The sequence below is a fragment of the Sabethes cyaneus genome, chromosome 3, assembly GCF_943734655.1.
Source record: "Sabethes cyaneus chromosome 3, idSabCyanKW18_F2, whole genome shotgun sequence".
NCBI lineage: Eukaryota > Metazoa > Arthropoda > Insecta > Diptera > Culicidae > Sabethes > Sabethes cyaneus.
The window spans coordinates 199,858,168-199,878,649 of NC_071355.1; the positions used below are offsets into that span (position 1 = coordinate 199,858,168).

The 20,482-nt window shown below is 40.1% G+C and overlaps 1 protein-coding gene across 1 annotated transcript in view; it reads left to right on the top strand.

Moving 5' to 3' along the window:
* The window catches only part of LOC128742972 (probable G-protein coupled receptor 158), a 47,430-nt gene extending 27,190 nt beyond the window's left edge, over positions 1-20,240 (top strand). The window contains exons 7-11 of the mRNA XM_053839471.1: positions 1,289-1,290; positions 7,269-7,460; positions 7,605-7,716; positions 8,891-8,911; positions 20,085-20,240. Coding sequence (XP_053695446.1) covers positions 1,289-1,290; positions 7,269-7,460; positions 7,605-7,716; positions 8,891-8,911; positions 20,085-20,240 — 483 coding nt within the window. The remainder of the gene's footprint in view (positions 1-1,288; positions 1,291-7,268; positions 7,461-7,604; positions 7,717-8,890; positions 8,912-20,084) is intronic.
* The last annotated feature ends 242 nt before the right edge of the window (positions 20,241-20,482 follow it).

Genomic DNA, 20,482 nt, shown 5'->3' on the forward strand with positions numbered 1-20,482 from the left:
GAAGCTGATCCGCCATCCGTATCAAACGCAAGAAGTGCTCGGTTACCGACCAAGACATTTTCCAAGTGATAGCATGCGTTGGGAATGATTCAAAAACAAGGATGTGGAGTTTCTTATTATGTGAATCCATGGGACGTTGAGTGTCACTTTTTCGTCTGTGAACACCTGATCCAGTAGCAGAACAGACGCTTATGTGCCGAACACTGTGCGAATAACGGTCAAATATGAGCAGAGACATGAAATCATGATTTTCTAGCATGACAACGCTCGCCCTCATATTACCATACCCGGTAAAACCTACTAAGAAACACTCAAATGGATAGTTCTACCTCACCCGCCATGTTCTCCAGATGGTTGCGTCCAATTATTACCTGCTTCATTCGATGAGACATAATTTGGAAGTACCGCCCTTATGAAGACATCAAAAACTTACTTGGTTTCCGAATACCGACTAATTTTCACAATTAAGAAATACGAATTATAAAGCTGCCGCCTATTTTTAACAGTTCAACCCTGGCGAAACAGCTTACACTAAACAATACTCACGACAATTGATTGATTTCAATTTTGACCTTAGAATCTGGACGAATTGTTGGAAAACCAAAAAGAACAACACAAGATCATTTTTCTTAATGACAATTGACCACCACGTGCAACAAATTCAGGCAAGACTTTGCTCCTACCACTGAACACTGTAAAACATTGGCTGAATGACTGTTTCGCGACAAAAGTTGAAATATTTTACCCGCGTGGTATATGTAAATTATCCAAAAAATAGACATTCTGCTAAATTTGACGTTTTTCTTTAAAAAATATCCGCATCTTAATACTTAAAGCTTCATCTAATATATTCTTCATCTTGATACTTCTTTGTACAAGTCATATATTCTATGCATACAAGCTAACCTGGGTAAGTGTTGTTGAAGCAAGACGTAAATTGAAGCGACCCATTTCCGCTGAACACAATAAAATTCCTGCGACTATTTTGGCCGTTGTGTTGTGTGTCAGATTTATCCCAGCCAGTTTGTCGCAGTTTCAACCAGTATTTTTCACAAGGCAAATTTCGAAATAATGCTGTTTGGCACAATCATAAGGGACCATTTGGCACGATGGCCATTTGGCCATGGCCATTTTAAGACCAAATGGTCGCTTTTTTAGATGATTCAGAGCTAAAAAGGGCGCACGCCTTTCTGCCTAGCTTTATCTGTCTAGGTAGGTCTTCCGACTTCGAATTAGTTTTCTTAGACTTCGCGTGGTTTTGTTTGTGGTAAACAGCAATGCGGCGTAGCCGTTATGCCAAATGACCATTATGCCAAATGGATTTAAGCCAAACGTGGTTACCCCAAGGATCATTATGCCAAATTTTTTTATGCCATACTGGTTAACCCCCAAATTCCATCTGAAAACAATACTTCCGGTTGACTCTCCAGAGAAGGAAATAGCAAAAAGTGTTGGATGGAGATATAAATGAGATGTGGAGAAGCATTCATGGCGTTCCGCGTTCGACGCGCTGATTTGATGCGGAATACGACAAAGTGACAGATTAGAAAAACTTACCCAGGAGTCGAATGCTCACAGCGACTACGCATCAGAACATACGGAGATTGAGAAAAGCTTGAGCTGAAGTACAAAGAAACGCCAGAAACGCAGTTTCACTAGAACCGACGTAGGACAACATTTTTTAAAAATAATCAGCAGTGTCCGATGCAGGAACTTTTCTATGCCGGTGATATGTAATGACCTGTCTACTGTTAAAAGGGCGGTTCAGCCAGGTGTTCAGGGCCCTTCGTTGAATACGGATACTAAGTAAATTGCGAGCAATGATCAATCGAACCTCCAACACAGGAGGAAGCTGTAGAACGATATTTTGGAGGTGCTTCCAAATGCAGATAACTTCCTTGAATACAAGTTGCAGACCCGTAATTTGTTTGTGGATTTTAAAGGGGCGTGCGATTTAATCAAGCGAAATGGGCTGTGGTACATAATGCTTAAATATGGTTTTCCGGTCACACAAAACTGAGTGAGCTGATTCAAACAACACTGAATGAGACTAAATCGAAGGCCTTCAATGGCATTCGTAACGTTAGATAGACTGCACCAGAGGACGCACTCGTGAACCAGTTATCCAACATAGCTTGAGAAGGTACAGTACGAAGGTCAAACATGCAAAGGAATGCGGCACAATTGAAAGGCTGCCAGTTGGAGACGAAAAATACATCTGTTAGAATAGCAGACAGGTTCTTAAATTGAATAATTATCCGCTAAAGTATGTATTTTTTTTAGTATTTATTTATTACCCAGTAGCGTCAAGGTAAACCTTTTTCAAATTTGCTACCTGCGGATGTCTTAGTATTGTACATCAAAAACTTAACTCTAACAAAAAAACTTAACTACTAACATTAATTGCGATTCCAATAATCGAGGCAGCCCCTCTTAAAAACTGTTTCAGAAGTTGATCGTTTAACAATCGGGGGTATTGCGTTATAGTTTATCACACCTCTAACGAACAGTGAGCTTGAGTAGCTAGTCGAGTTGTTGGGAGGAACTATCAGGTTCTGTAGCCGACGCCCTTGGGATGGCAACAATTTCTCAAAGAGTACTGGCGGAGATTGCGTTCTGATCAACTTGCGTAGGAACACACATGAGCGGTGCGCGTAGAAATTCTCAAGTGGGCATCCGATCAGGTTTTCCTGCAGTTGAGTTACATGCGCGAAGCGGTTCAACCCGTAAACAAAACGTACACATGAGTTCACCGCGACTTTTAGCCTGTCTATGGAGCCCGCACTTGGTTTAACGTGCAGTAGTTTGCCAAATGTGAAGTGGGGTAAAATCAACGCTTTGAACAATTTCAGGCGTGTGCTGGTTGGAGCAGCAGAAGCAGAACCGTAGAGCGTTCGAAGGCTTGCGTAGATTTTCCCGCATTGCTGATTTACTAGCCTGTCCCATTTTAGATCCGTCTGGAAAATGAATCCAAGATTCTTCGCACACTCTGTCCACTCAATAGTTTGCCCGTCCATAGTGACAGAAGGCAAAAAGTTGGTCTGATCTGTGTTTCTACGGCGACTCTTCAGAAACATTGCTGTACTCTTCGATTGGTTGACGAACAACTGGTTACGTTGAGACCATTCCATTATTCTCGCTAGATCTTCGTTCACCATCCTAATCAATTCATGAGAACAGGGACCAAGGCGGCGGATATACAGCTGAACGTCATCCGCATACATCTGTATTGAGCAACATCTTAATACGGAGGGTAAATCGTTGACATAACAACAAAAAAGCAGAGGTCCGAGTACTGAGCCTTGGGGAACTCCAGATGTTGAAAACCCCACTTCGGATTGCTGATCTCCACAGAACACGGTTTGGGCTCGTTCCTTCAGATACGACTCTAAAGGCTCGAAGGCTTTAGAAAAATCCAGTAGTAGCAATATGGCTGAACCTTTCCTGTCAATCGTTTTTGCTATATCATCGAAAACGCGAACCGCTGCCGTTTGAATGCTTTGCCCTTTACGAAAACCAGCCTGATACTCAGATAGCAAGTTGTTCTCCCTGATAAACGTAGACATTTGTTGCTCCAGAAGTTTTTCAAACACCTTTGACAGGGCACATAGAATACTGATAGGTCTTAGGTTAGACAGAGCATTTAAATGCGGCTTTTTTCGTAGTGGCAATATCTTGGCGTGTTTCCAGCATGTGTATGTCTTTGGCTTTTACTTCTATCCATAATTATAATATGTTAACAAGTTTCTCAGCTCCAATCCGGTAAACTTTCTCGAGAATCAGTTATCTTTACATTTTTATATCTGTGGAATTGAGCAACCGGTTATCAGAAAGAGTCGGCTAACGCTACCAGCTAAGTCTAGGTATAACCCGTCTACCACATCAGGAGTCTCAAGCTGCCGAACAAAATTCCACACCTGCAAATAGCCTAAGTTTAAACTGTCTTTAAAGCTCACATATCCGTAAAACAACAAAGGAATACAAATGTCGCAACTTTGCCCATAAAATTTAAGATATTTAAATACACCGGCGGCTGACAGAAAAGCTATCGACCCGATTGCACCGAAGCGATGCGATGAAAGTACCGATTCCCCGACAGTGCGAACACCGAACGTTCCTCTGGTCGGTTCTGTTTTCCAAACCTGTCACTCCGGCGGTTGTGCCCTCCAGTTGCAAACAACCGGAAGAGCAACCTAGAGCCGAAGTAATTACATGATGTCCTCACTGCAGCTGCACCGCTAGCTCGGATAGCTGCTAGGCTGCCGCATGGAGTTTGCTATATGTAACGACGCGCTACCCGGAAGAAATATATCAGTGCTTAACTTTATATGCATACATAGTACCTAGTAAGAAAGTGCAAACTGCAGTTTGCAGTAGAGCGAGCGGAATTTAATAGATAGATTGCTGCTCTGGATCGGCGACTGCCCGATGAATGCATCGTAAATACATTTATGCAAATTTGTAAGCATGTTATTATTCATGAAATTGTATCACTTTTGGGCTGCTTAGTATGTAATACAAATGAAAAGACTTTTGCTAACTTTTGTTAAATATATTATTCAGGTTCACGTTTTAAGTTTAACAACGCTTCCATCAATCAAATCATAAGCTCCTAATTCGCATCCAAGTCATAATCATTACACTTAGTAGACCGCTTGTAGCTTTAGAAAGTTCCCGTTCACTACCTCAGGTTGGATGTTTAGTTTTACAAATTCACGGAATACGTAATCTTTACAAGCTAATAAATTATTTAATCTTAAACTTAACTCTGACTCTCGTACACCTCACTTCTCACACCAAACTAACACTTTCGCTCGCCCACGTCCTAGTTCCGTTTCCTAAATTCTATACCACCCGTGATCCGAGTTGTGTAAAGTTTCATAGATAAATAGATTAAATTACCGCCGACTAAAGGGCGACAGAGAGGGTGGACTGCACCGACGGACGGAATAAATTGGCGTCGCTTTATTCTAGCGCACGGATCGCAATTTCGCACCGACCGGAATAATTCGAATGCTACCGGGCGGAAAGCTCGGATTCCGAGAAAACGATATCAACTTTCTCGTTACTGGTCGTGAGTGACAAGTTGCTCCCGATGGTGACGCAAGTTATGCGATTCGGAATAGTTTCAGTTTTCCTCCTTCGAATGCTTTAATGACACGGCGCGGCGGCGGCAGCGGCGCTCCGTTAGGGATGCCTACGATCGTCGGTCGGGGGGACAGGGGTGGAAATCTCGTTGAAAGTTGACGGAAAAGTCGTAAAATTAACTCCTGTTGCTCGATGATGAAAAGTTCTCGGCTTTTTATCGCACATAAAACCAATTAAAGCTAGCGCAGTGAGCACTTAAACGTTTATTGATTCCTGTAGTTAAAATAATTCTTGATCTTGACTTTAGTTCAATCATCTGACGTTGGTAGTTTTTCTTAACAACTGAGCTGAGTTACTTCTGCAATATATTTTTCAATTATTTTCTTCTCTACCGTCTACACAACATCCGTCGTCACAGTCTCTGACTCTGTCACAAATCAAAAACTCACAATCAAATGCTTCTCAGTAAACTTGCGGATGTCTTTACTCATTTTGCTTTCCACTAGTATCGTTTATGACAGCGTCTTATTATTATCGCACGGAAAATTGATCCATCGTCTATTGGCGAATTTGTCGCCAACTTGTCTATGGGATTATCAGCAGTCTGTTTTTCTTTTAAATAAATATTTGCTGTTAACTGTATTTCTTTTTTCATGAAAATTTAAAAAATCGGATTAAATTTTGGCTTATTTCCATGCATTTACGATTACTCAGCTATTGGTGGACAACGAAAATACGAAAGGAAAATTAGCAGAGTCAAGCAAGAACAGTAGAATCTCACTATCGGCCATTTGTTGCCTTCATTGATAACTTTACCAAATTAAATTTGTGGAGAAAAACATGTATCATTTTTCTGTTTACTTGGTTGAGCTTTACTTGTCAATTTCGGAAACAAGGATCGTAAGTGGACAATTCACCGTAAATATTTTTACTGTAAAAATACGCATTTGTTTATTGGTGATCTCTAGCAAATGATCACTAACTTTTATGGGAAAATCTCCAACAACAATAAAACTTTATTGTTGTTTATCATCGTTTAAGGGGTATTTTTTCAAAAAACTATGGGTTCCACAAGGTAGCGATTCAGGATAATTGTTATTTATGACGAAATATCTTATTCTTACCATGTTTAAGCGTAAGCGAGAAGCCATCATTGAAAAAATTTATTTTTTCTCATCACAGCCGTGCGCTAATGATCAGATAACCTAATTTTGAATACGAAGATATTTTCTGTCCGTTTGTTTAGTTCTGTATGTTTGTAGTTTTCCTTTGCCCATCACCATGCATTCGAACTTCTTCAGTATCGTTGTGTACAGCTTCCGGGATCGTGTTTTGGCCATTTTGCTTTGTTTGTAGTGGCCATTTAGGGTCACCATCTTGTTATAAATCAAAGATTCGGCTTATTTTCAATTCGATGAAAGTTGTAGACAACACTCCCACTTTTTGACGTCATCTCGGACGAAAAGCTGCTTTTTCAGCAAACAGAATCAAACATCAAATGTTTTATTTACAAAACATCGATATTCCAATGATGTTTGGTGCTATGCTCGTTTTCAATTCGGATGCAACTGTTCAATATTTTTCTAAGTTAAAGTATTTTCTTTAACTATTTCAACTAGCTTTAGCGAGATTTGCTGACAAAATATGTAATAAATATAATTAAAACCATGAGCAGTCAAATATTCACCGTAGAAAATGAAGTATTATCAGACTAAAAGCATTAGAAATTTCGAATGGTGAATACTGACTCTTAGTACGTAAACAACTCCATATGTCACACTGCCCACATGTTCCTTTGTCGATTTGAACAGTCGCCAAGAATATTTTTTCTGCACTCTTTGATTATCGAGAATCGACATTTAATTATCAAAAATTTGATCATCTATCTATTTATGTACCTTTCGCAACGCTCCATCGATGTTTTCCCACCACTATGGCAGCCAGCCAACCTGTTGTATACCGCCTGATAGATCCTGTTGCCACCTCTTTTGAGTCTCTATACGTGTATCCAATTGTGCGTCTATTAGTTCCTCACAGTCCAACACCTCCTTCCTTCTCCTTTTTCCCGTTCGTGTTAGCTCTCTCTCTCTTTCTCTCTCTGTACCCCTGTTCTCTCTCCCTCTCGTTCTGTGTGTCTCTTGGTACTTTTTGGCTCGCTGTTCTGTGTTGCATCGTACTAGCTTCCAGGTTCGTTCCCTTGCCCATGATGTATCATTCCGCTTACCTGTGGATGCTTTCAAGGGCGCACATGACAGTTCCCACCATGGCGGCGGACTCGGGACCTACGCCGGCATCTGTGTCGGTGATCCGGAAGTGGGCGACGTTACCATCTCCGAGATGAGCCCGGAGGACATTCGTGCCGAACTGAAAAGGTAAGAAGCATGCCACCGACCGCACCGGATCGATCCGGAACGAGAACCCAGTTTGGGAGAAAGCTCTCATACCGGACCTGTCATTGCATTATTGATGTTCTCATTTGGACTTTTCTTTCTTTCTTTCTTTTTTCCGCCAAACAGACTGTACACACAACTAGAATATTTAAAGAATAAGACACTTCGACAAGACAATCCTCATATTAGCAAGCGGAGAGGAGGCCGCAAGGTGGCTCATCGCAGATTTTCATTACAGGTGGGTGTTACGTAAATACTTGTTTAGGAATCCTTTTTTGCTTCCGTTGTGGTTTACCAAGAGAAAACGGCCATGTGTTTGCATGTGTGATAAGCCTCGACTTATGCTAGTAGTTTTTACATAACAGATTAATGAATTAGCAAAAGCAGTATTTGACACTCAGCAATCATGATCTAACCTAGAAATGGTTGGATTTCGGCTTCATTTTTAATGCATACACTGCAAATCTGTTCCATCTGCTGCCCCACATGCAGGCACACGTACGGGAAATGTGTTTCGCTACAAGCTAACATAGTTTATATTTTTAGTACACCCCATCAGAGTGAAGATTTTTCACCTGGCAGTAGCTTTATTTTTCAAGTTTCGAGTTCTCCTCGAAACCCATTATCATTTTGCTCGTTCGCCATCTGGTAACAGTCTTGCTATAGTCTTGCTTTCGAATTTTCAGTTCAATTTCAAATCTCTTTGCTCCCACTTCTTGGTAAAAGTTTAGTTCCTCTTTTTCTCCTACATTTCTTTAATGTGTAAATAATTTATCTTTGTCATTTCTGGTTGTCTTCATTCTGGTCATAAAACCTTTTTTGCCCACACTTGGTTGGATAAGATGGAATGGATCACGCTCAAACCGTAACATTTGAACAAATATTTAAAATTAATTCGATCCTTATTCGCTTATCTTGCCAAACATGGTTGAAAACTGTATAGAATTGGTTGTAGACCCGATTATCCGAAAGTACAATCGCTTTAACAGCCGTTATTTCAGTTCCCGTTAGGGTTTTCATAGTAAAGTAAAACATTCTCTTGTCGTTGCAAACGAATCACAATAATGACGGTAAGCTTTGCCTCAACCACACCGGTTCCAGAGTAGATTCGCAAAATAAAAATCGACTCCCGCTACCGATCGAAACCGAATTCAAATCATAAAAAAAATGTTTGTTTTCTTCTTCTTTTCTCTTTCTCTTCTCGACCACACTCGCGCGGTGTCTCATTCCAACAAACCAATCGTGCCACCATAAACATTCCTCTTCCCAAAACATACGCACCAAAAATATAAATTAATCAATCAATCAATCACTCGTAACACAAACAATCGCACGACCTACCCAATTTTCCCGGAAAAATCTGTAAACAAATTCCACCAAACACACGAAATGACTTCCAAATTCGACTCCAGAAAAAAGGAAGCAGAGAAAAGGTAATTTTTGAAATGTTTCCTCTTAATTTTGAAAAATCTCTTGAATCTTTGCAGTCACAGTCGACGATTTCGGTGCTCGTTTGTTTATCTTGCTAATTTCTTTTTCGTTGTTCAGTTCATTCACGCTCTAGATATGTAGCAAACAGCAACGTAGAATGTAGTCATTTTTTTACCGAAAAGGCCACAAATGAGTTGTTCCGAAACATATTTACATTTCTTTAAATATTTTACGAAAAATTTGGTACTTTGATTTGATGTAATCAGAACGAATTTGTCTGTCGTCATCTCTCTTGATCAGGAAAGTTTGCACCTGACTTGCACAGTTAATCGCTTTTACTTAGGCCACTGCAAATTATTTTGAAAGTTTTTGCCCCCCCCCCCCCCCCCCTTCAAGATTGGCTTCAAAAATCGGGGGGCAAAAAAATTTGTAAACCTGAGAAATTTTTTTTGTATAAAATCAATTATCTATGGGTTTTACAGCCTAAAGAACTCGAAAAAAGAGTGTACGGAGTGTTAACGCTTCTAGTCCGAAACAAAAGTGGAAGTACAAATGTAATGTAATTTCCGAAAATCGGCAAAAAAAGCTCTTTCGATTTTGACTCTAGTTTGGAAGGTTTTTGCATGGAAAATAATAACGTATACATGAAAAGCAACAACAGATTCGGGTTTCACGATTTAACTTCAAGTAAAAATTCCTAAAAATCTCAATTTTTTGCCTGATTAAAAATATCTCTGTTTTTTTCGTTCTCCTCTTGAGTTGTCCAGCATCGGAAGGACAAAAACTTTAAAAAATATTTGTAATGGCCTTATAGTGAAGTGAAATAATACAAAACACGTTAGCTCTTAACGCACTTAGTGAAATAATTACAACACACGTTAGCCCTTAACGCACTTAGTCAGACTAGTAATAATATTGTACATTTCATAATATTTATATTTCACTGGGTCATTTGAGCATAAAACAAAAAATTTGATTTGCGATCGAAACAAATTTGGAGTAAAGAAAAATAGGATTTTTAAACAATTTTAAACTTAAGCCTGGACTTTATGCAGTTTCCAAAAGAATTTTTAAATTCAAGGAACTGATAAGTTGAAAAGCAACCGTGCGCCCTCTTTTTCTTCTGATTCGATGGGAATGCTTTTCTGGGTCGATTCAAATCTATTGTAATTCCAATTTCCATTCGGCCTAAACATGCTTAGGAAGAGTCGAGTGTCCCAACTCCTGTTTATCTCCTGAGCACGCTGGTGAGTGCGCTTCATAATGCTCTGCTGATTTATTGGTTATTGAACAATAAGTGATACCTACTCTTTGAACGAGTGCGCAGTATTGTAAAATTTTAATGATACAACTGCTGCTGATTTGCTCCTGAAACACATGCAGTTAGAAAGCTCTTTGCCAACTCCAGCCCACTCCATTTTTATATCTTTCTGAGCGCGATTAAGCGTTAACGGCTGTTTTGTATGGTGAGCCTGAAACTATGCAAATGCAGTTACCGTTCAGTGCAGTGTAATTTAAAGTGCACTTGATATTCATGCTCATAAATCAGGTCATTGTAACCGAAATACAATTGAATTAGCGTTTAACCGTAAATTATGCTAAATGGGACCTAACTGTATCGCTAACTATTTAGCGTTTTAAACCGTTTTGAAGCGAACAATAGTAAACTAATATTAAAAGTTCAACAAAGATAACATGATTTCTGCATTTGTCGACCAGTCCCGACACGATTTATTTTTCCGTTACATTTGCTAGGCAAGTGAAACAATGAAATGAACAACGTGCCTTCATTAAACTAAATGAAAGGGTGCATGGTTGTTTTTTAGTTAACTTAACTTTTACGTCCCGACATTAATTATAAGGTTTATTTATTTATTTATTTATTTGCAGTCAATCGTGTGTAGACCGTGATACAAGCTTAACCTAATGTTATCAATCGATTACATATTCTATTTATGTTTGCTCGTTTCTGCTAGTTTTCTGTTGTTATTGACTTGAATTACTTATTGTCCTAAAATATTGCTTCAATTTGGTTTTTTTAATTGTGAAGTCAATAAAATTACAATGTTGGTTGTATAGCACCATCATTTGATTTATGGGCCCGAATTTAGCATAATTAGTTCGATAATGATCCGTGGCAAATAGTGTACGAACACGTAAATTTCTAGTAGGTGCGTAAAAATTTAATTTAGATAAGAGTTCGGCAGAGTCAATACGTTGTGAGACTATGTCATTAACAAATGAGACCATTGCAAATTCACGACGCGCCTTTAATGTTTCGATATTTATAAGCTTGCAGCGGTTGTCATATGACGGAAGAGGAAGGCTCGTCCAATTTAAATTACGGAGTGCGTACAACAAGAATTGTTTTTGTATTGATTCTATTCTATTTATGTGTGCATTGGCAAACGGAGACCATACCACGCTACAGTACTCAAGAATTGAACGAACGTAGTAAATGTAAAGTGTTTTTAATGTGTATGGGTCTCGAAAATTAAAGCTAAAGCGTTTTATGAAAGAGAGCATGTTGCTTGCTTTACAAGTAATTGTATTATAGTGATCTATAAACGTTAATTTTGAGTCTAGAATAACTCCCAAATCTCTAATTCGTTCACAATTTTCTATCATTTGATCTCCAAGGGAGATGTTGGTTATAGGTGTATTTCGTTTCCTACTGAATTTAATTAATTTACATTTGTTCACGTTTAGTTGAAGTAAGCTCTTCTTACACCAATTATAAAAAATTTGAATTTCGTTACAAAATGTGTTGACATCTGTCTCATTTTTTATTTCTAAGTATAATTTCATATCGTCGGCGTAAATAAGGATTTTTATATTCTTGAGAACGAATGAGATATCATTAACGAATAAAATAAACAATAGCGGTCCTAAATGAGACCCCTGAGGGACTCCAGAAGTGACTTGAATGGGATTAGATGTTTTTCCTTTAAATTTGACAATTTGCTGGCGGTATGTGAGATATGATTCGATCCATATTAAAAGTTCTTGATGTATACCTATTTTTTGCAATTTGAAGAGAAGCATTGGTATATCAATGCGATCAAAGGCTTTACTAAAGTCGGTATATAAGGCTTCAACGTAGTTTCCATTATCCATTGCGTTAAGCGAAAAGTTAACAAACTCGAGTAAATTTGTTGTGGTTGAGCGTCCTTTGTAGAAACCATGTTGTGTATGAGTAATTCTATTTTTTACACGCAGTCATACTTTTAGTTCTATCTCCACTGATTTTTGTCCCTAGAGATATTCCGGATTGCAGTGCAGTGAGATTATTTTTTCACATCATAGGTAGCAGACGAAATCACCGAGTGGGTGGACCGATAACGAATATAAAGGAGTATTCCCAGAGTGACTCAAAGTGTGTCCAAATGTCTTGAAAAGTCCTGTAGCTTGATATGGTGCTAACATTCACGAATGTTCCGAAGTTTGTGCATCTAGTCAGAGGCTGGTACCGAATAGCCGAAACACAGATGGCCGAAATCCAAATGACCGAATTTCAACAACAGTAACAGAAGGCCGAATCACGAAAGGCCAATTTTTTCGGAATGCCTAAATAACCATTCAATAAAAAACTTGAATTGGCAAGCAATTAATAAATAACGTAAATCAAACAAAAAACACAACGAGCAACACAACTATTTACCAAAGAGCAGCGGTTCCCAAATGTGGGTTCGCCAGGAGTTTTAGGGGGTTCGCAAAAAAGTTGGCAGTAATGGCGGACAATTCGATTCGATGTGTGAGATGAGAGGCGTCAAACCAGTGCAAGTAAGATACGAATTAGTTTGAAGTCATTGTTGCATTCACCGGCTGAATTTCAGATGAAATATTGGGGATGATCGATGAGCGGAGACAGGCGAAAGTTAGCATTGAGAGGGCCCAGCCAGAGTGGCTAAGATAGCCGCCCGTCAACGATGTGGAACTGAGAAAAATTCGCGTAAACTCTGAGGTGTCGTTAGCTTAAATTGAAGCAGCAATAATAAGTATGAAGTCCAGCAAAGCACGATGGTATTATCGGTACAAATGTGCACCAGCTGATGAGAGAGAACGCAGGGCATCCTACTGATGCAGCAGCATGCTGCTTTGTACTACTTTCAAAATACTCTGCAAAGTCTTAATTGGACCCAGAAGAAAATTGACGCTACTCTCTGGTGGCAGCGAGTTAGATTTCGTGCTGACCGATCATGCGTGGATCATATCACGACGCTCCGTATTATGCTGGAAAAAATCAAAGGTTTCAAGGACTTCTAAGGCCTGTTTATTGATTTCAAAAAGTAACTCTCGAACGAACCGAACCTGGGGCACCTTCTTAATTGTAACCATTGAGTAAGTCGAATTGTAGATTACTCTGAAACCCTTTGATAATACAGCAATGATAGGACTCTGACTCGGCCGAGCTTGACTGCTCCGATAACTCCAAAGTAGCCTGTCTCATAGTCAACGTTGCTAAATCGAAACTAATAATCCCTCCAATTTCGCAGTAGCTGTACAACCAGTCGAGGGGGAAAGTTTACTAAGACTATAAACACATGGATCGGTGGTGCCTTTGTGAGTGTTCAAAATACTTGACGCTCAAATCAGACCCTCCTTCGCTGATGTCACCAGCGCCAAATACAAACAGGTATTCGGGAGCATAGATGAAAGTCGATCGGGCATGCCTTGAAAAGAGGAATAAACGAAATTGATTGAGTTCTCTTGTGACACTTGATGAAGAATTGAACCAGATGTAACCAGTTGCTTACATTTTATGTTAAAAACAGCACGCTCTTTCGTGCGAGGAAGCACAGAGATAACAGAGACATTAAAAATAAATATTAAAAATAGCTGCTAGTTGGGTATTTATGGAGTTTATGATAAAAATTGGTCAAACATTTGAATAGGGATGGACCAAATTTTTCCACCATCCAGCAGAACTTTCAGAAACGTCAGGAGTACAACATGCCCAGGTATCACATTCTTAATGACTTCAAAGCAGCATACGATACAGTCGATCGAGACCTGCTCTCGCAAATACACGAGCATGGTTTTCCGCATAAACTATCACGATTGATCGAAGCTTCAGCTTGGATTGAATTATCAGACTATGATCAGATTTTTGAGCTTTTACATGAGAGTGAAAGAGACGGAAATAGTCAGCAAAATGACTCTCTATCCCTTTCACTCTCATTGTTTTGCATTGGACAGATTTTTGCACAGATATTTTTCCTCGCCGTGCAGATTGTCAGATTTTTCCAACAAAAAACACAGAATTATATGTAGCATCCCTGCTTGCGACGCGACGGCGAGACTATGCGGCCTCCGGATGGTCACCAGAGCCAGAGTGAGACTCATAAATTGGTGACGAACGACCCAGAATCGAGTCGAATGAAGACGACCACTTGATATATCACGAGCCACCTCGGCTCTAAGCGAACGACAACGATGACGACATTTGTTTATGGTTTTCAAAGAAAGAATTCCTGATAACCTATTTTGGTCAATGTTATTCAACAACATATTACATATTCTTTTGCAAAGGGGTACATTTTTTGTGTAATATTGCAAAAGGTACGCGAACAAAAAAAATATGGGAACCGGTGCCATAGAGAGTATAGATGACTGAAAGTTCTGGAGGGGTGAAAATATGCCAGTTGCGAACGGAGTGCTTTGAGCATCTTGCCCGTACTGTGTTCTGCGGGGTTCTAGTACGGTTGATTCCTTGCGTCTCGTGGGAACAACATAGGGGTCCTATCCCATTTTCCTTAAGGGTATTACGCCAAGTGCATTCTGGCCAACACTATTGGCTTCGCCTACAACGTTCTGTCTGATCTGTGTTGCAGCTTGTTTGTGCATATACTCTGCTGTAGCCAAATAGTTAGAGTTGCACAAATAAATCTTCAACACAAACGGTCAGCAAGTTTGTATTTATGCGAAAAACCTTTTAATGACTCTGTCTCCATCGCATTGGTTCAGGTTCTCGCAAGGGATACTTTCATTCGACGGATATTAGAAACCAGAACTTTGCTGTTTTCAGCAAAACTGATATGACAAATCCTCGTTTGATGCCCAGGTCGTGCATATTGTTGCATAGGTCAATAAGTGCATGCCTTATCTCTGAGTTGACCACTCGAGATACTTGTGCAGTCACAGTAGAACTCGTCGTGGATGATGTCCATAGGCGCTATGTCTACTGTTCTGCATACTTACCATATGATGAACCGTCTCCCAGCGACGATTTCAGAAATGTGGTGAGATACTGCCAATCAAATGGGCTTCCGCTCATTGTAGGCAGTGATGCCAATGCCCATCACATCATTTGGGGCAGCTCGCATATCAATCTGAGGGGCTCTGATTTGATAAAATTTGAGTAGTACCAATCTTGGAATACTCAACATTGGCAATTAGTCCAACTTTCATACGAGCTGGTAGAGAGGAAGTGTTAGATGTAATACTCTGCTTTAACAGGATCAGTCATGAGTTGGCACAATGGTATGTTTCAAATGAGACACCAATATCTGATCATTGCTTTAAATATTTTGATCATTTGGGTGTCTCCTTGAACGCTGCAACAGTTCGCAATCCGATATTTTCCGACTAGAAACTCTTTGAGCAGGAACTGGCGACGGAATTTCAAGGATTCGAACCGACGATTGAGTCATCGATCTACTTGGATGTGGTTGTAGATGTCACAACATCTTTTATTGTGGAAGATTTTGAAGTAGCCTGCCCGACTATTAAAACGACTAGAGGAGCACCATGGTGGAACTCGCATCTCGCGGAACTAAAGAAACGATGCTGGAGAGCCTGGAATAGACGTCGTAGGGATGGCGTGGAGCCTTTCAAGCAGGCCCGGAAAGCCTATGCAAAGGCTGTACGATCTTCAGCACGCATGTGTTGGCACAGGTTCTGCAGCAACGTTTCCAGTTTTGGCGAGGCAAGTCGACTTAAGAAGACATAAACGACCAAAATTTTGAGAAAAATCACCATTTTTTTGTTTCAGATTTTGATTCCGCAGTCTTTTCCGCTTATTTTGATACTAAATTTGTTATGATCCGACCACGGGAAGTGGCCGAAAAATGATCATACACATAAGCGTTCCCGCGCGGCATGGAACAACCTCGACGGAATAAAACGCCGCTCCTGAAAAACCACTATTTTCAAACTTTATGTACCTTTTTCTCAGAAACTACAACGTATTAGAACAAACTTTTTTTGTTTTGTTGGCAGTATGTTGACAAAGACTTTTATAACTTTTGAGCTTTGTAAACGTAACACAGGTACAGAAAAAAGAAAAAGAAGACAGAATTTTATTTTTTCAGGCATCTTTTCTTTTTCTTTTTCGTTTTTCTCAGGCTGTGTTTCGTTTACAAACCTCAAAAGTTATAAAAGTCTTTGCCAAGCTACTACCAACAAAACAAAAGAAATTTGTTCCAATACGTTGTGTAGTTTCTGATAAAAAGGTACATAAAGTTTCAAAATCGTGGTTTTTCAGAAGCGGCGTTTTATTCCGTCGAGGTTGTTCCACGCCGTACTGGAACGCTTATGTGTATGATCATTTTTCGGCCACTTCCCGTGGTCGGATCATTACAAATTTAGTATCAAAATAAACGGAAAAGACTGCAAAATCAAAATGTGAAATAAAAAAAATGATTTCTCCAAATTTTTAGTCGTGCATGTCCCCTTAATCAAATACTATCAAAACCGAAAGATTATCAGGTTAGTAACATTTGAAGCTCGAACGGTGAATACTGTTCGAATGACAATGAAATCCTGGAATGTCTCTTTTATAGTCACTTTCCAGGTTGTGTGGAACCTGAAGTTCGAAATGGTCCAGAAATCGTTTTAGGTGACTTAGACTCCTAGGCTTTCGCTCGGAGACTTGTCACAACTGAAGCGATTGAGTGGGCCGTGAACAGCTTCTCTCCATACAAACCTCCTGGAACAGATGGAATATACCCTATCCTACTTTAGAAAGGATTCAAATATTACAAACACATTCTGAAAAGGATGCTTGTGTGTAGTATTGCTATTGGATACATTCCAATTCAATGGCGTGAAATAACCATTACGTTTATTCCTAAGGGTAACATATGAGCAAGCAAAAAGTTTTAGACCAATCAGTCTAACGTCTTTCTTGCTTGAATCACTTGAGCGGATTGTTGACCACCATATCCGCGAAACAAGCTTAGTAGAAGTTTCTCTTCATTCAGCACAACATGCTTATCAAAGTGGCTAAGTCTACAACCACTTTATTACATGTTGTGGTGAATAAAATTGAGGTTGCTTGTTCACGAAAGGAATCTTGCTTAGGAACTTTTTTGAATATTGAAGGCGCATTTGATAACGTATCTTTCGCTTCCATTTTGGAGGCTGCTCGTTATCATAATGTGCCTTCATTAATCATAAAGTGGATAGAACAAATGGTTAGTAATCGATTGCTTTTTTCGTTGTTACGGCAAGCAAGCATTTGGAAGCAAAGTGGTTGTGGATGTTCACAAGGTGGCGTTCTCTCGCCTCTTTTATGGAAACTTGTGGCGGATGGCCTATTGAGGAAACTGAATGGTCTAGGCTATCCGTCGTATGGTTTTGCGGATGACTATCTCATCCTAGTAGTTGGAAAGTTCATAAGCAGATTATTTGACTTAATGCAGCAGAAGCACTACGCGTCGTGGAAACGTGGTGTCGAGAAACTGCACTTTCGGTAAATCCGAGCAAAACATCTATCGTCTTATTTTCAAGATGTAGAAATACCAATGGAGCTCGCGCTCTGCGCTTTTACGATTCAGATGTTGATATTGAGAACAAGGTGAAGTACGTGGGGTTGATTCTCAACTCCAAGCTTGACTGAGCAATTGGCAACTCTTGGGGGCTTAAACCCAAATACATACACTGGTTGTACACGGTCGTTGTCAGAACAATACTGGCGTATGGTTGACTTGTATGGTGGCAGAGAGGGGAAGTTGTGACTGTCCAGACAAAGCTAAACCATCTTCAAAGGATGTGTTTAATGGCAATGTCTGGTGCATTTACTACAACTTCTACTGCCGCCCTAGAAGCTATTTTCTACACTTCCACCTGAAGCAAGAGGCACTAATATGTGCTTATCGTCTACACGCGATTGGCCTTTGGCAGTCTGTGGACGGTTCCACTGGTCATACTAAATTGTGGTCGCAAATTGTTGCTGAGGACAAGTTTGCCCTTGCTCCTAGCGATGTAACGCTCATGCGTACTTTCCCGTATAGGACTCTCTCAAGTGACTTTCCTCCTAGAGAGGAGTGGATGTCAGGCTACATGGAAAGGAAAATTTCCGACTATGGGGTCTGTTATACCGATGGTTCTGTTGGTGTTTACTGCCGTGCTGGCTAGGCTGGAATTGGAGGAATCCTATTCGCTGGGTAGTTACTGCACCGTTTTTCAAGCTGATATCTTTGCAATTATGTGCGGAACTCAGTTTGCACTTCAGAAAGAACTGATAGGCAAGATTGTCTACTTCTGTTCTGGTAGCCAAGCCGCTAAAAAAGTACTTTGTGCGGCTAATTCCAAATCTAAAACAGTCATCGCCTGCCACACTCAGTTAAAAGAGCTAAGCATTTTGAATGCCGTTCATCTGGTTTGAATTTCTGGCCATTCTGGTATAACCGGAAATGAATAGGCTGATGAACCAGCAAGATCTGGAGCAGAAAATTCGATTTTCGGACCGGAATCCGGACCGGACAAAAATCACTCGGTATATATGTGTTTGTGTTTGTCCAAACTCTTCCTTTTGTCCTTTGGCCTTTTGTGATTCGGCCATTCGTGATTAGGTCATTAGATATATTATGCCATTTGTGTTTCGGCCATGCGTAGGTAATCCTAATCTTTCATGCATGCCATCAACTGAGGAATTAACCGCGAAGGTAACATTATATAGTCACAACGTATAAGATTTTGGTTGATCGAGCTGTCAGTATTTTTACAAACATAGGTACATTTATTTCCATTATTTCTATTTTACCATATTTTCCGTCTGTCGAACTGTCGCCTAAACTAGATTTGCATTTTGTCTGGCTTCACCGACAAGTCAAAACAAAAATATGCGAATGGTGGACTCCGGTATCGAAGATATAAATATTTTAATGAAACAATTTTGGAGATTTCAATCTATACTAGTTCGAAAATCTACCCTCCGTAATAAAAGAGAGACATGTTATGACGATTTCCATATTTTACAAAAAAAAAAAGTTTTCTACAGCCTTATTGACATTTTTATGTTTTTTTTGCAATCCCCATATCAACAAGCATCGAGCAGACGTATAATATGAAACACAGAGGAAAAAATTGTGAGAACTCAATCATCAAACTCAATATGCCGTACCCTTTCGCTTATTAATATTCATGTAAACTCCACCAGTCTGTAATCATTAATGATTTTTCCTCTTCCAAAGCTTGGCAGGCATCTGCCATGCGATGCGAGCAGACGACTGTAAGGGGCTGATGGCTGATGGTATTGACAGAAAGATCCCCGTAGACGTGATCCTAATTGATAAGCCCGATAGCCCCACATTCAGTACAGTACATAGGTACGGGACAACATCACCAGACCGACCGGCTGAGGTGGTGTTTTCCGGCTGAGTGCCAACGCTTACACTTGACTGCATGAGTACACTAACCTAACTAGAGCATTCCGTGCAATCCTGGTACAAGAGAGATGAATATTAATTGGATAAATTTCTGATTACACAGTGTGGCTACCGTACATACAATTCACTTGCATATATGCTAAACGACTGCGAGGTTTTCTAAATTGTTTCTGTAAATATAAATAGAGATTCTTGTTTTACCTTGAGTTAACAATTCGTGCGTTACGAGAATTCCTGTGCAAGAAGGATGAACAGGCAGTAATGTCGTGATCTGTTTTTTAGGAAAATGTTGAGTTCTAAATTAGGTCGATCATTTCTGCTAAAATTGAGAGAGTTTGCACGACACTCTTTATTGCTGCACAGGAATCCTCCCGCATTGTTCAAACGAGCAACTTTGTTAGTGTTGTATATACCTAAATAGAACATCGTAGCTTCGATCATCATTCAGCAGTTGCATAAATTTCTTCGATTACCCATCAATCACCAACTCTCAGTCACTAATAAATCAACTTTTCATTCAACCGTCCAATCTCTTCGGTTCTCGCACCCCCGGCCCGGACAGGCACTAAGCGCCAAACATCGCAACAATCGTCCAGCGGTCAGCGAAGTGGAAGTGACCGAAGCGGAACCGTCCCGCACACCGGAGGACTCGGTGTGCAGCGTCGAGGGGCCCACCGATACCGGTGCGGAGATTTCAGGCGTCTCCTACTCGAAATAGCCGTCACCGGCCGCCGTCGGTAGCAGCTCCAAGCAGTGTACCAACAACAGCAACAGTCACCATCGCAGCTACATTTTTCGCCGCCCGCAGCGGCAGTCGGAAAAGTCACGCTATCGAGAGTACAACTTTTAACTACATATGGTATAACAATAGATGTACATACCCACATGCAAACAGACATACACTTACATACATACGTACAGGCACATATAGGGGGAAAAACATGCATCATTCTGATCGAA